The 12064-nt window shown below is 46.4% G+C and overlaps 1 protein-coding gene across 1 annotated transcript in view; it reads left to right on the forward strand.

The window, feature by feature from the left end:
- ABCB9 (ATP binding cassette subfamily B member 9) overlaps window positions 1-12064 on the forward strand; it is a 32833-nt gene that overhangs the window by 14233 nt on the left and 6536 nt on the right. The window contains 7 exon segments of the mRNA XM_043498356.1: window positions 3663-3791; window positions 6010-6037; window positions 6040-6077; window positions 6079-6096; window positions 6098-6199; window positions 8953-9126; window positions 10633-10792. Coding sequence (XP_043354291.1) covers window positions 3663-3791; window positions 6010-6037; window positions 6040-6077; window positions 6079-6096; window positions 6098-6199; window positions 8953-9126; window positions 10633-10792 — 649 coding nt within the window.

The raw sequence follows: 12064 nt of genomic DNA on the forward strand, positions 1-12064 counted from the left end.
ATTCTTGACGTCTGATTTGTGTCCATTCATTCTTTTAAGTAGAGACTGTCCAGTTTGGCCAATGTACATGGCAGAGGGGCATTGCTGGCACATGATGGCATATATCACATTGGTAGATGCGCAGGTGAACGAGCCTCTGATAGTGTGGCTGATGTGATTAGGCCCTATGATGGTATCCCCTGAATAGATATGTGGACAGAGTTGGCAACGGGCTTTGTTGCAAGGATAGGTTCCTGGGTTAGTGGTTCTGTTGTGTGGTGTGTGGTTGCTGGTGAGTATTTGCTTCAGATTGGGGGGCTGTCTGTAAGCAAGGACTGGCCTGTCTCCCAAGATCTGAGAGAGCGATGGCTCGTCCTTCAGGATAGGTTGTAGATCCTTGATGATGCGTTGGAGAGGTTTTAGTTGGGGGCTGAAGGTGATGGCTAGTGGCGTTCTGTTGTTTTCTTTGTTGGGCCTGTCCTGTAGTAGGTGACTTCTGGGTACTCTTCTGGCTCTGTCAATCTGTTTCTTCACTTCAGCAGGTGGGTATTGTAGTTGTAGGAATGCATGATAGAGATCTTGTAGGTGTTTGTCTCTGTCTGAGGGGTTGGAGCAAATGCGGTTATATCGTAGAGCTTGGCTGTAGACAATGGATCATGTGGTATGATCTGGATGAAAGCTAGAGGCATGTAGGTAGGAATAGCGGTCAGTAGGTTTCGATATAGGGTGGTGTTTATGTGACCATCGCTTATTAGCACCGTAGTGTCCAGGAAGTGGATCTCTTGTGTGGACTGGTCCAGGCTGAGGTTGATGGTGGGATGGAAATTGTTGAAATCATGGTGGAATTCCTCAAGAGCTTCTTTTCCATGGGTCCAGATGATGAAGATGTCATCAATGTAGCGCAAGTAGAGTAGGGGCATTAGGGACGAGAGCTGAGGAAGCGTTGTTCTAAGTCAGCCATAAAAATGTTGGCATACTGTGGGGCCATGCGGGTACCCATCGCAGTGCCGCTGATTTGAAGGTATACATTGTCACCAAATGTGAAATAGTTATGGGTCAGGACAAAGTCACAAAGTTCTGCCACCAGGTTAGCCGTGACAGTATCGGGGATACTGTTCCTGACGGCTTGTAGTCCATCTTTGTGTGGAATGTTGGTGTAGAGGGCTTCTACATCCATAGTGGCTAGGATGGTGTTTTTAGGAAGATCACCAATGGACTGTAGTTTCCTCAGGAAATCGGTGGTGTCTCGAAGATAGCTGGGAGTGCTGGTAACGAAGGGCCTGAGGAGGGAGTCTACATAGCCAGACAATCCTGCTGTCAGGGTGCCAATGCCTGAGATGATGTGGCGTCCAGGATTTCCAGGTTTATGGATCTTGGGTAGCAGATAGAATACCCCAGGTCGGGGCTCCAGGGGTGTGTCTGTGCGGATTGTTCTTGTGCTTTTTCAGGGAGTTTCTTGAGCAAATGCTGTAGTTTCTTTTGGTAACTCTCAGTGGGATCAGAGGGTAATGGCTTGTAGAAAGTGGTGTTGGAGAGCTGCCTAGTAGCCTCTTGTTCATACTCAGACCTATTCAGGATGACGACAGCACCTCCTTTGTCAGCCTTTTTGATTATGATGTCAGAGTTGTTTCTGAGGCTGTGGATGGCATTGTGTTCTGCATGGCTGAGGTTATGGGGTAAGCGATGCTGCTTTTCCACAATTTCAGCTCATGCACGTCGGCGGAAGCAGTCTATGTAGAAATCCAGACTGCTGTTTCGACCTTCAGGAGGAGTCCACCCAGAATCCTTCTTTTTGTAGTGTTGGCAGGAAGGTCTCTGTGGGTTAATATGTTGGTCAGAGGTGTGTTGGAAATATTCCTTGAGTCTGAGACGTCGAAAATAGGATTCTAGGTCATCACAGAACTGTATCCTGTTCGTGGGGGTGGAGGGGCAAAAGGAGAGGCCCCGAGATAGGACAGATTCTTCTGCTGGGCTAAGAGTATAGTTGGATAGATTAACAATATTGCTGGGTGGGTTACGGGAACCATTGTTGTGGCCCCTTGTGGCATATAGTAGTTTAGATAGCTTAGTGTCCTTTTTCTTTTGTAGAGAATCAAAGTGTGTTTTGTAAATGGCTTGTCTAGTTTTGTAAAGTCCAGCACAAGGAAGTTTGTGTGGAAGGTTGGTTCTTTAGGAGAGTATCCAGTCCTTGCTTACAGACAGCCCCCCAATCTGAAGCAAATACTCACCAGCAACCACACACCACACAACAGAACCACTAACCCAGGAACCTATCTTGCAAACAAAGCCCGTTGCCAACTCTGTCCACATATCTATTCAGGGGATACCATCATAGGGCCTAATCCATCAGCCACACTATCAGAGGCTCGTTCACCTGCGCATCTACCAATGTGATATATGCCATCATGTGCCAGCAATGCCCCCTCTGCCATGTACATTGGCCAAACTGGACAGTCTCTACGTAAAAGAATGAATGGACACAAATCAGACGTCAAGAATTATAACATTCAAAAACCAGTGGAGAACACGTCAATCTCTCTGGTCACTCGATCACAGACCTAAGAGTGGATATACTTCAACAAAAAGCTTCAAAACAGACTCCAAGGAGAGACTGCTGAATTGGAATTAATTGCAAACTGGATACAATTAACTTAGGCTTGAATAGAGACTGGGAATGGATGAGTCATTACACAAAGTAAAACTATTTCCCCATGGTATTTCTCCCCCCACCCCACCCCCCACTGTTCCTCTGATATTCTTGTTAACTGCTGGAATTAGCCTACCTGCTTGTCACCATGGAAGGTTTTCCTCCTTTCCCCCCCCTGCTGTTGGTGATGGCTTATCTTAAGTGATCACTCTCCTTACAGTGTGTATGATAACCCATTGTTTCATGTTCTCTGTGTGTGTGTATATAAATCTCTCCTCTGTTTTTTCCACCAAATGCATCTGATGAAGTGAGCTGTAGCTCACGAAAGCTTATGCTCTAATAAATTGTTAGTCTCTAAGGTGCCACAAGTACTCCTTTTCTTTTGTGAACAGAACAGGAATCATTCAAGTGATCCATCCCCTGTAGCCCATTTCCAGCTTCTGGCAAACAAGGCTAGGGACACCATCCCTGCCCATCCTGGCTAATAGCCATTGAGGACCTATCCTCCATGAATTTATCTAGTTCTTTTTGAACCTGGTTATAGTCTTGCCTTCACAACATCCTCTGGCAAGAGTTCCACAGACTGACTGTGTGTTGTGTGAATAAATACTTCCTTTGTTTGTTTAAACCTGCTGCCTATTAATTTCATTTGGTGACCCCTAGTTCTCAACCCTCCTATGTTCAGATCTCTTTTTAAATCTGACTTAATTCCCGCTGCTTTGACCATCTCCTGAGCATCAGATGCTTTATGGTTGAGCCTTTCAGAGTAGCACAGTAGTAAACACATCTTCCATAATCTTAATGAAAGAGATTAGTCAGAAATCCCATAGATAAACCTATGCTTCTGAACTATTTGTTCCTTCAACATCAATGTTCCTGCTTTGAGTTTACAATCTGTTGCACAACCTCAAGTACACCGTTGGACACTCCAGTAATAAAGATTACACTGGTGAATTCTGGATAGCTGTTGTGATGAATAAATATGAGCCTGAGAAACAACCCTCATTGTCTGTTTATGTGTCTGTGCTGATTTCAGCTGACTCTTCTTGTGGTGCAAGTCAGTATCCTTTACTATGGTGGCCATCTGGTGATCTCTGGGCAAATGACCAGCGGAAACCTGATATCTTTTATTATCTATGAATTTGTCTTGGGAGATTGCATGGAGGTGAGTGTGGTTTATCCATGCACCAGATTTTTTTCACATCCCAGGCTGGAAAGCTGTGGGAGGGGGAAGTAGAAGTGTTTTGTTTCTCTCTAGGTCCCCATCGTCATGGTATTTTATCACTTCCCAAGTACTTAAAAATGGAACAATGACCCATCACTCTTTATTTCTCCTCCCCCACTCCTGATAGGAGTAATAGCTGGTTCAGGGTATAGGGTTTTGCTGTGTTTGGTGGGTGTTATAGGAAAGTTATGTAGGCTATGTCTACACTACAGCCGGGATCAACGTTCTGAGATCGATCCACCAGCGGTCAATTTAGCAGGTCTAGTGAAGACCTGCCAAATCAACAGCAGATCGTTCTCCAGTCGACCCCTGTACTCTACCCCTGACGAGAAGAGTAAGGTAAGTTGATGGGAAAGTTTCTCTCGTTGACCTCCCGTGGTGTAGACCCCATGGGAACTCGACCTAAGGTACGTCAACTCCAGCTACTTTATTCATGTAGCTGGAGTTACATAGCGTAAGTCGACTTACTGCGGTAGTGTAGACATAGCTGTAAAGAGAAATTAATTTTGCATTTAGTTCTGAAAGCGGGTAGGTTCATGGTACTTTGTCTCCTACAAAGCTCTTTTGATTCGGAAGGGCCAGATTGGGGTATGACTGCATCGAGTAATAACACAAGAGACTCAGGCCCTAGATGACACTGAATGCTGGGTCCTTAGCTGTGTGAATCAGCTCGAAAGACTCCAATGGGTCTGTGCCATTTTACACCAGCAGAGGATTTGCCTCTGGTGCTTTTGTTATTCCTATGAGTTTCCTGGCCTCTCCTGCCACCATCCCAGCTGGCACTAGCTCCTGTAGGAGTCCTTCAGATTACATCTGGGACTTTGCTCCAGGTCCAATGGCCACCAGGTGACATGTGTTGAGGCAGCCTTGCTCAGCAACCAGCACAGGGTGGGGGAACCACGTTGTTCTCTCAGAATAATAGAAGTAGCTCATCTGCTGCTGAGACAGCCAGCTGCAGGAAATGGAGCGGAAGCTGTCCCATTGCTTGAAGGACAGAGTCTTGGATGTCTTCCGGGCAAGCTTCCTGCGGGAAAGATGAAAGGGTTTGGAGGCTGCTTGTTACATTTCAGGGCCCATTAAAGCTTAGTGGGATCTTTATTTAATTGGTTATAAATGGCTAAATTGGCAGTGAATTAGTGAGATGGGATTCTGTCCGGGAGAGCCCTGGGATTGCCGAGCCTGCACAAGTCTGCTGTTGTCTCGTCTCATTAGCTCAGCTAATCCAGGCAGAACGATCAGCTCCAAACTTCCTCCTAGCCTGGTGCGATCACCTAGGTGTCCAGTCTCCCCTGGAATGAAGAACAGCACACGTGGCAGTAGCCATCTGTTCACAGGACTGCAGGATCCAGTGCTGCTTCCTGTCTGCTTTCCTCTTTATGGGATGCCTGTTCCTTGCACTGTCTGTCTGAAACTTTGGGCTTGGTGCTGGAGGCTGAAGAGTATCAGAGTTTCAAGGGATGTTTTACTCTAATCGGCCCCACCGTCTGCTGCATAGTAGACCTGGGTTTGGGAGTGGGCTTTGGGTTCCCATTGGGGTGCTGATTGAAATGCATTTCAGAGGAGGGAGGGGTTGTCCCATAGTCATAGGATTGCTGCAGAATCTGGGTGTTATGGAACTGCTTGCCTTGGTTGCACAGAAAACGACAGGAGAGTTTTCAATCCATGTTTTGGGTAATTATATTTCGGGAAGACACCTCCCTGCATTCCCTTTTCTTCTACTGTCACACACATACCTTCTACAACCTCCATACCATCATTCCATGCTTCTGTGTAATGAAAGTTGGACCAAATCCTGAAATCGCAGGTGTATACAGTGTATCTTAGACCAGCAGTCAGTGCTGCTGCAAGCATCTGCCAGAGAGGGGTCACTCAAAAGCTACATCAGGTATTGGTGGGAGGGGAGATAGACCCTTTCACACCTGACCCACCCTTTTGTGGCTCTGCATATGGTACTAACCCGTGGCATTCCCTGGGACTTTGGGCTTAGCTACTGCCCTGTCATCTGGGAAGTTACTTTCTATTGTAATGTATGACCAGGTAGTGCATGGTTTGTTTCATTTACAAGAGAGTGATATTTTAATGATCATTATTTCTCTCTTTACTAAGCCCCTGACACATGGAGATGTGTAACCTAGGCCTGTTTTGTGTTTCTATTTAGTCTGTTGGTTCCGTCTACAGCGGATTAATGCAGGAGTAGGAGCTGCTGAGAAAGTGTTTGAGTTTATAGGATCGCAAGCCGACGATGGGTGAATGATGGAACCCTGGCCCCAGACCATGTGGAGGGTAAAGTGGAGTTCAGAAATGTTACTTTTTCCTATGCTACCCGGTCTGCAACACAGGTCCTACAGGTGAGGATCTTGGCATGTGTTCAGCATTCCCTTACTGAATACACAGCACCATAGGAATAGGTTAAGTGCAATATTTCTCCAGCAGGTCAATTACTAACTAGTCGCAGACTGTGGCATAATCATTGAATCATAGAAATGGAGGACTGGAGGGGACCTCAAGGGGTCATCTAGTCCAGCCCCCCAAACTGAGGCAGGACCTACACCATCACTGACTAACTCATTTGTCTAACTCCTCCTTAAAAACCTCCAAGGGAAATGTTGGAAGCCCCATCCTTGAAGATGTTTCAAACCAGACTGGACAAAATACTAGGAAATAGATTGTGGGGAACCATTCCACATGGCGGTGTGGTGAAAAGAGGGCATTTAGGGCCTAACAAGGGATACTTATGTTAATAAAACCCTTATTCACTCTTACAACATTAAAGAGCTAATTGTGGTCCAGGGTCTTGAGTCACGTTATTGCTGGCAACTCCCATTGTAACAACCACCATTAAATTGCTGTTAATCTTTTATTAAAGACACAGAAAAAGAAAGAAAACAAAACAGTTAAAGCCTTTGAAATACAAAGTGTTAAGTAAGGCTTTCGTTGTAATAATTCCCCTTATTTCCTTTCCCTTCCTTGCCCTGTATTAAGATTTTGTATAGGAGAAGCCCCTGTTTGACACAGGATATTGACAATGTTATTAATTGTCTCTTGATGGGGAAGAGAAAAGAGGTTAGTTTTAGTGGGCTTGGAGCTATTGCTGCTGCTGCTCTTATTGGAGTCCAGTCCGGTTTCCATGAAGACTAAATAAGACACCCACAGACGAACAAAGGGACAGAAAAGAACAGCAAAGATAGAAAATGCAGCTTTTGCCTCGGGTGCTGACTTTCTCTGGCTGCTGGAGGGACACGGGCCCAGCACACCTGCTTCTCAGCCACTCAAGGTCTGGCAAACTTTTATCAGTATCAGGCTGTTTGAGGCATTGCTACTAGCTGCCTTTCTGGTCATAGGCTCAGTGCAAAAGGTGGAGTTGTTTTGGCCGGTTCAGCCAGACTCTGATTAGGCAAAAGGCAAAGGAGAGGATAGGCAAGAGGAAAGATAACATGGGAAGGGAGGAAGGACACATGAGGAGTGGGTAAGAACAGGAACCCAAGTCTCCCGCACCCATGTATTGTTCAGCTGAAGCTGGTGGCAGTGGACTGTGTCCTTGGTTCCCTCTCTGGCCTGGCTTGAGGATCAGGACAGTGCAGGCTGGTGATCACAGGGGCCCAGGAGACAGGTGGCAGCCATGACAGTGAAACTCGCTCCTTCTAGCCCATCCTTTCCCCCGCTCCATTGAGTGACCCCCAGATAAACAACATCCAGTTGAAACACATTTTGGGGATTTCAACTATCAACATTCCCTCCCATTTCTAGACTCTTTCAGCTTGTTCTCATGCCAACCTGTGACTTTACCAGGAGCTTTGACCCCTTTTTCCAAGTTCTCTGAACCTAAAACATCCAGTTTGTACCAGTCTCTGCATAGTCAACTTTGGCTGACTTTCATAAATAATTTTATGTAATAGGCTGAGTTGGACTTTTGTTACTTCACACATCTTATTGTACAGACCTCTTTGTAACTGACTGCAAGAGGACTTACTAGATGACTCCTCACTGTCTTCCCTCTTCTCTCCCCCACCTCCTTCCCCCCACCCGCCGGGTTTTCATATCTTTCATGCCTATGATTTTGCATAGCTGGAAAAGTCCATTTGTGAGCTCACTTACTAGAAAGCCTTTTGTAGCTGTTTAACACTGAGACAGAAGGGATGTTTCTAGGTAACTCTGGAGGCTTGGCAGATAGCGAACCAGGTACTGATCTCAGATGCGTGGGATATATGGGTAATGGTTTGGTCTCAGAGAATCAGCTAGATTCCAAGTGTTTATAGATATAACACTGGAGGGAAACAGAGCAGGCTATGTAGAGCTGCCCATTTGCAGTGATGGTGTTTTGTGAAACTGTGGGCACGTTCTGTTTTGTGTCGTGCTAGTGAAAGCTGTGGCCTGTTCGACCTCCAGTAGGTGGAGGAGTTTGCTCCGAAAAAGGATCCACCCATTAATCAAAAAGAGCAGGGTGAGATCAGAGGATGGTACCAGACATTGCTGGACTGACAGCCTTTGAGAATGAGCCGCATAAACAGGTATAGCACAGGGACAGCAGAGGAAAACGTCCCCATGCTGCCTGGTGCCAGTGTGCCTCAAATCCTGACTCTCCAGATCTAGCCCATTCAGCCCTTAGCTTCTATTGAGATGACCAACAAAGTTGCCAGTTGTGGTTGTGCCTTTTATGATGTGGCCACCAAATCACTGGGTTCTGGAGAGAGGCCACTGACCATTCCCAAGTTAAATTGGGTCAGAGTAGCAGAGGAAAGGGTGCAGTCTGCAGTCTCTCTCCTGGCTTTTGGACCTGCCTGTTCTATGGACAGATGAGTCTGAAGAAAAGATGTTGGGCCCACCTGCTTGTTGTGGGGGAGGGGAGGAGTGAGGCAGAAGATGATGATGATACAGTACTGGGAGATTATCTAGTGGGAGCTCATACATGCTTATCTCCTGGCATTGAAGCTGGAGGCAGCCAATCTAGCTGTGGTAGGACAGGAGCACTAAAGAAAACCCTGATCACCGTTTTCACTCTGTTTCAGCTGCCTTTTCTAGTGTACTCTCTGCAGATCAGACACATGGATGCTTTAAAAGGCCAGGTACACAGGCTATCACTCACTCACCTCTTACGTTACAGAATGTGTCCTTCACCCTCTATCCTGGCAAAGTGACTGCGCTCGTGGGTCCTTCGGGCAGTGGGAAGAGCTCCTGCGTCAATATTCTGGAGAATTTCTACCCTCTTCAAGATGGGCAGGTCCTGCTGGACGGGCAGCCTATTAACATGTATGATCACAAGTACCTGCACTCAGTGGTATGAGTTACTGATAAACCTACTATAGCTCTATTCTACCATGGATCAAAGGGTTTTAGATCATTTAGGGGATACTGTCTGGTCAAATTTGGGCCCAACATTTAATTTAGGTCTTTCTAAAATGTTTTCTCAATGCCTGAGACTAGAATTGGTTAAAATTTTTTGATGGGGGTGGGGTGGGGAGGAAGAAATGTACTTTTTTCCCCAAAAAAAATTTCACCCAAAAATTGTCCTTGTTTTGACTAGTTCTATCTAAGACCAGTAGAACCATGTCCATGATTGGGGTTTTTTAAAAATTCTAATATAAACCAGGTTTTTTTAAATACTTTGCACTTCTACAGCACCTTCTATCCATGCACTTTACAAATATTAATTAGTTAAATCTTCCGACACCTCTGTGACGTATATAATCCCCATCAGCGAAGCCAGGAGACAGAAAGGCAGAGGTGAAAGTAAGCCGGTACGCCCCGGTACGGCATACCGGTAAGAGCCGGTGCACCGTACTAGGGCAGCCCGGCTTCCTCGGGGGGCAATTTAAAGGGCCTGGGTCTCCCAGCAGTGGCTGGAGCCCCAGGCCCTTTATATTGCCTCCAGAGCCCCGCTGCTGGAGCCATGGGGTAGCCCTGAGGGGGTCAGAGCCAGCCCCAGCCCACCCTGTAAGGAAGTGCCCCCCCACTGGGGTAGCAGCAGCAGCCTGGGGCTCCGGGGGCTATTTAAAGGGCCGGGGCTCCCCTCTTCTACTGCCCTGGCCCTTTAAATAGCATCCGGAGCCCCACCGCTTTTCCCACACTCCATGCTGTGTTCAAGATGCCTAACCATGGTGACCGGATAGATGAAGCAGGAGGTTCTCTCTAGTCTGACTGACACATGTTGCCAGCACTGGGACTGGTTTCGTGTTACTGCCCGGTGGACTATAAGAAATGGCAGCCCTGAGTTTGCAGTGTTACAACCAAAACGCAACAATATTGCTAGTGGAAGCTGCAGGGTTCTGTCCCATTGCTGCAGTTCTTAATAGGGTAATACCCTGAGATAAACAGGCCAGATTCACTTTTGTTCTCCAAGAACTGTGCTTTCAAACAGAGTGGAAACCACAAAGCACTAGCAGGTGTTATTACCCTTGGCTCCTATGGTGTCATCAGTTTCATTTCTTGGTTCAATATGAAGGTGACACATAATCACTTCCCCACACTTAAATACCAGGTGCATCTGGCAAAATGTGCTTCCAGTGCTGACTAAAGCCCTGCAGCTTTCATGAGTCAGCTAAGAGCTACTTCTGAGGGCACAGCTGCATTGTTCACACGGGCAGCCTACAACAGAGTGTAATTAGTGCCCTCGCTGAAATCCTCTCTGGTTTAGGCACTTTGGGTCTAGGTTTAATGGAGGAACTCTGCCTCTACACTCACAAAGCAGCTGGAACCAATTATTATAATCTGCGAGAGGACTGTAGTCATTAAATGGTGACTGTTCTGTTTTGGTTCTGACTGCCTCTTCCCTTCCTTTCTGCAGATCTCTTTAGTGAGCCAAGAGCCAGTGTTGTTTGCTCGATCTATTGCGGAAAATATTTCATATGGTTTAACTTCAGTCTTGTTCGAGTCTGTTGTCAAAGCTGCTCAGAAGGCCAATGCTCACGCATTTATCACAGAGTTGCAAGATGGCTACAAGACAGGTATTACGGACCATTCCACTTTCTCCAGGTGTAGCAGAAATAGGACACTTAAATATCCAAAACAGTTCTTGGAGATTGGTGGTAACATACAGAGCCTCTCCTCTCAAGTTAAGGGATTAAATTCAGCCTGTGTTAGCAGTGACCAAAACTCACAGGCAATTGATGGCTGTTGGCCAAAATGGCCTCTGACTGCCAGATATTGGGACTGGCCGACAGGATGGATGACTCAATAATTGCCCTGTTCTGTTCATTCCCACTGAAGCATCTGGCATCGCCCACTGTTGGCAGGCTATGGGCTAGGTGGACCATTGGTCTGACCCAGTGTGGCCATTCTTATGTTCCATGGCTTACTGTGTGTGAACTTAGTTTGGTCTCAGACCCAGTTTCCTATTGGGTAAGTGTCCACATCACAGAAACCCTGACCACAGTTAGCACTAATTGCCCCCTCTGCCCCCTCCCCTTATTGACACGCTCCTCAGAGAGGACAAGGACTGAATGAGCTACGGAGACTGAACTATCTTCTCCCCACAGAGGTGGTCTCTCCAAGTCAGGCCTGTGGCACCTGGTTGGGTTTTATGTGGAACTCTGTGCTATTGTTGCCCCTGGTATATCTGTTATGTGGCTATGGGGGGCTTTAAGTCAGCTTTCCGCAGGAACAGGATTGGGCTCTGGATCCCTAACTCATAGTTCATCCAGTGCCAGGTCCTGGATGGAACACACCTGCTATGTCTTTTAGTTTTTCAGTGTGCTTATTCTCTTAGCAACCCAATAGCAATAAAACTAAGCAGTGAGGCATAAACCAACCTGCTCCTACTTACCAAGAAAATAAAATGACAATAAATCTGCAGGAACAAGAGCTGACGTGTTGGTGACAGAAGCACTTTGCATTGGGACCAATGAGGGTAATAGCTTATACAATGCAACCAAAATGTTTCAGTTTCCCCTCCCTTCTCTCTTCACTGGAAGATTTGCAGAATGGGTCTCCAAGGAGAGAGTGCACGTAACTGACAGTATCTGTAAATGTGCAGAAGTAGCAATAACTGGCACTACCTTTCAGTGCTGAGGTTTCCTTTGAAGAACTGGTCAGTGAAGGTATTGGATAGTTGATCTTCCAGTCTTGTGTAGCATTTTTCATCCTAAGAACAAGGACTCTTAGAATCACTGTAGCATTTGTCAATCCCCTAAAATGGCAGGTTGACAGTGATGATCCACTGCTGGAGAGAGAGGCTATAGTATTCCTTTAAGGACTACTGTAGGGGAACAGGGTTTTTT

This window comes from Dermochelys coriacea, chromosome 15 (genome assembly GCF_009764565.3).
Source record: "Dermochelys coriacea isolate rDerCor1 chromosome 15, rDerCor1.pri.v4, whole genome shotgun sequence".
Lineage (NCBI taxonomy): Eukaryota > Metazoa > Chordata > Testudines > Dermochelyidae > Dermochelys > Dermochelys coriacea.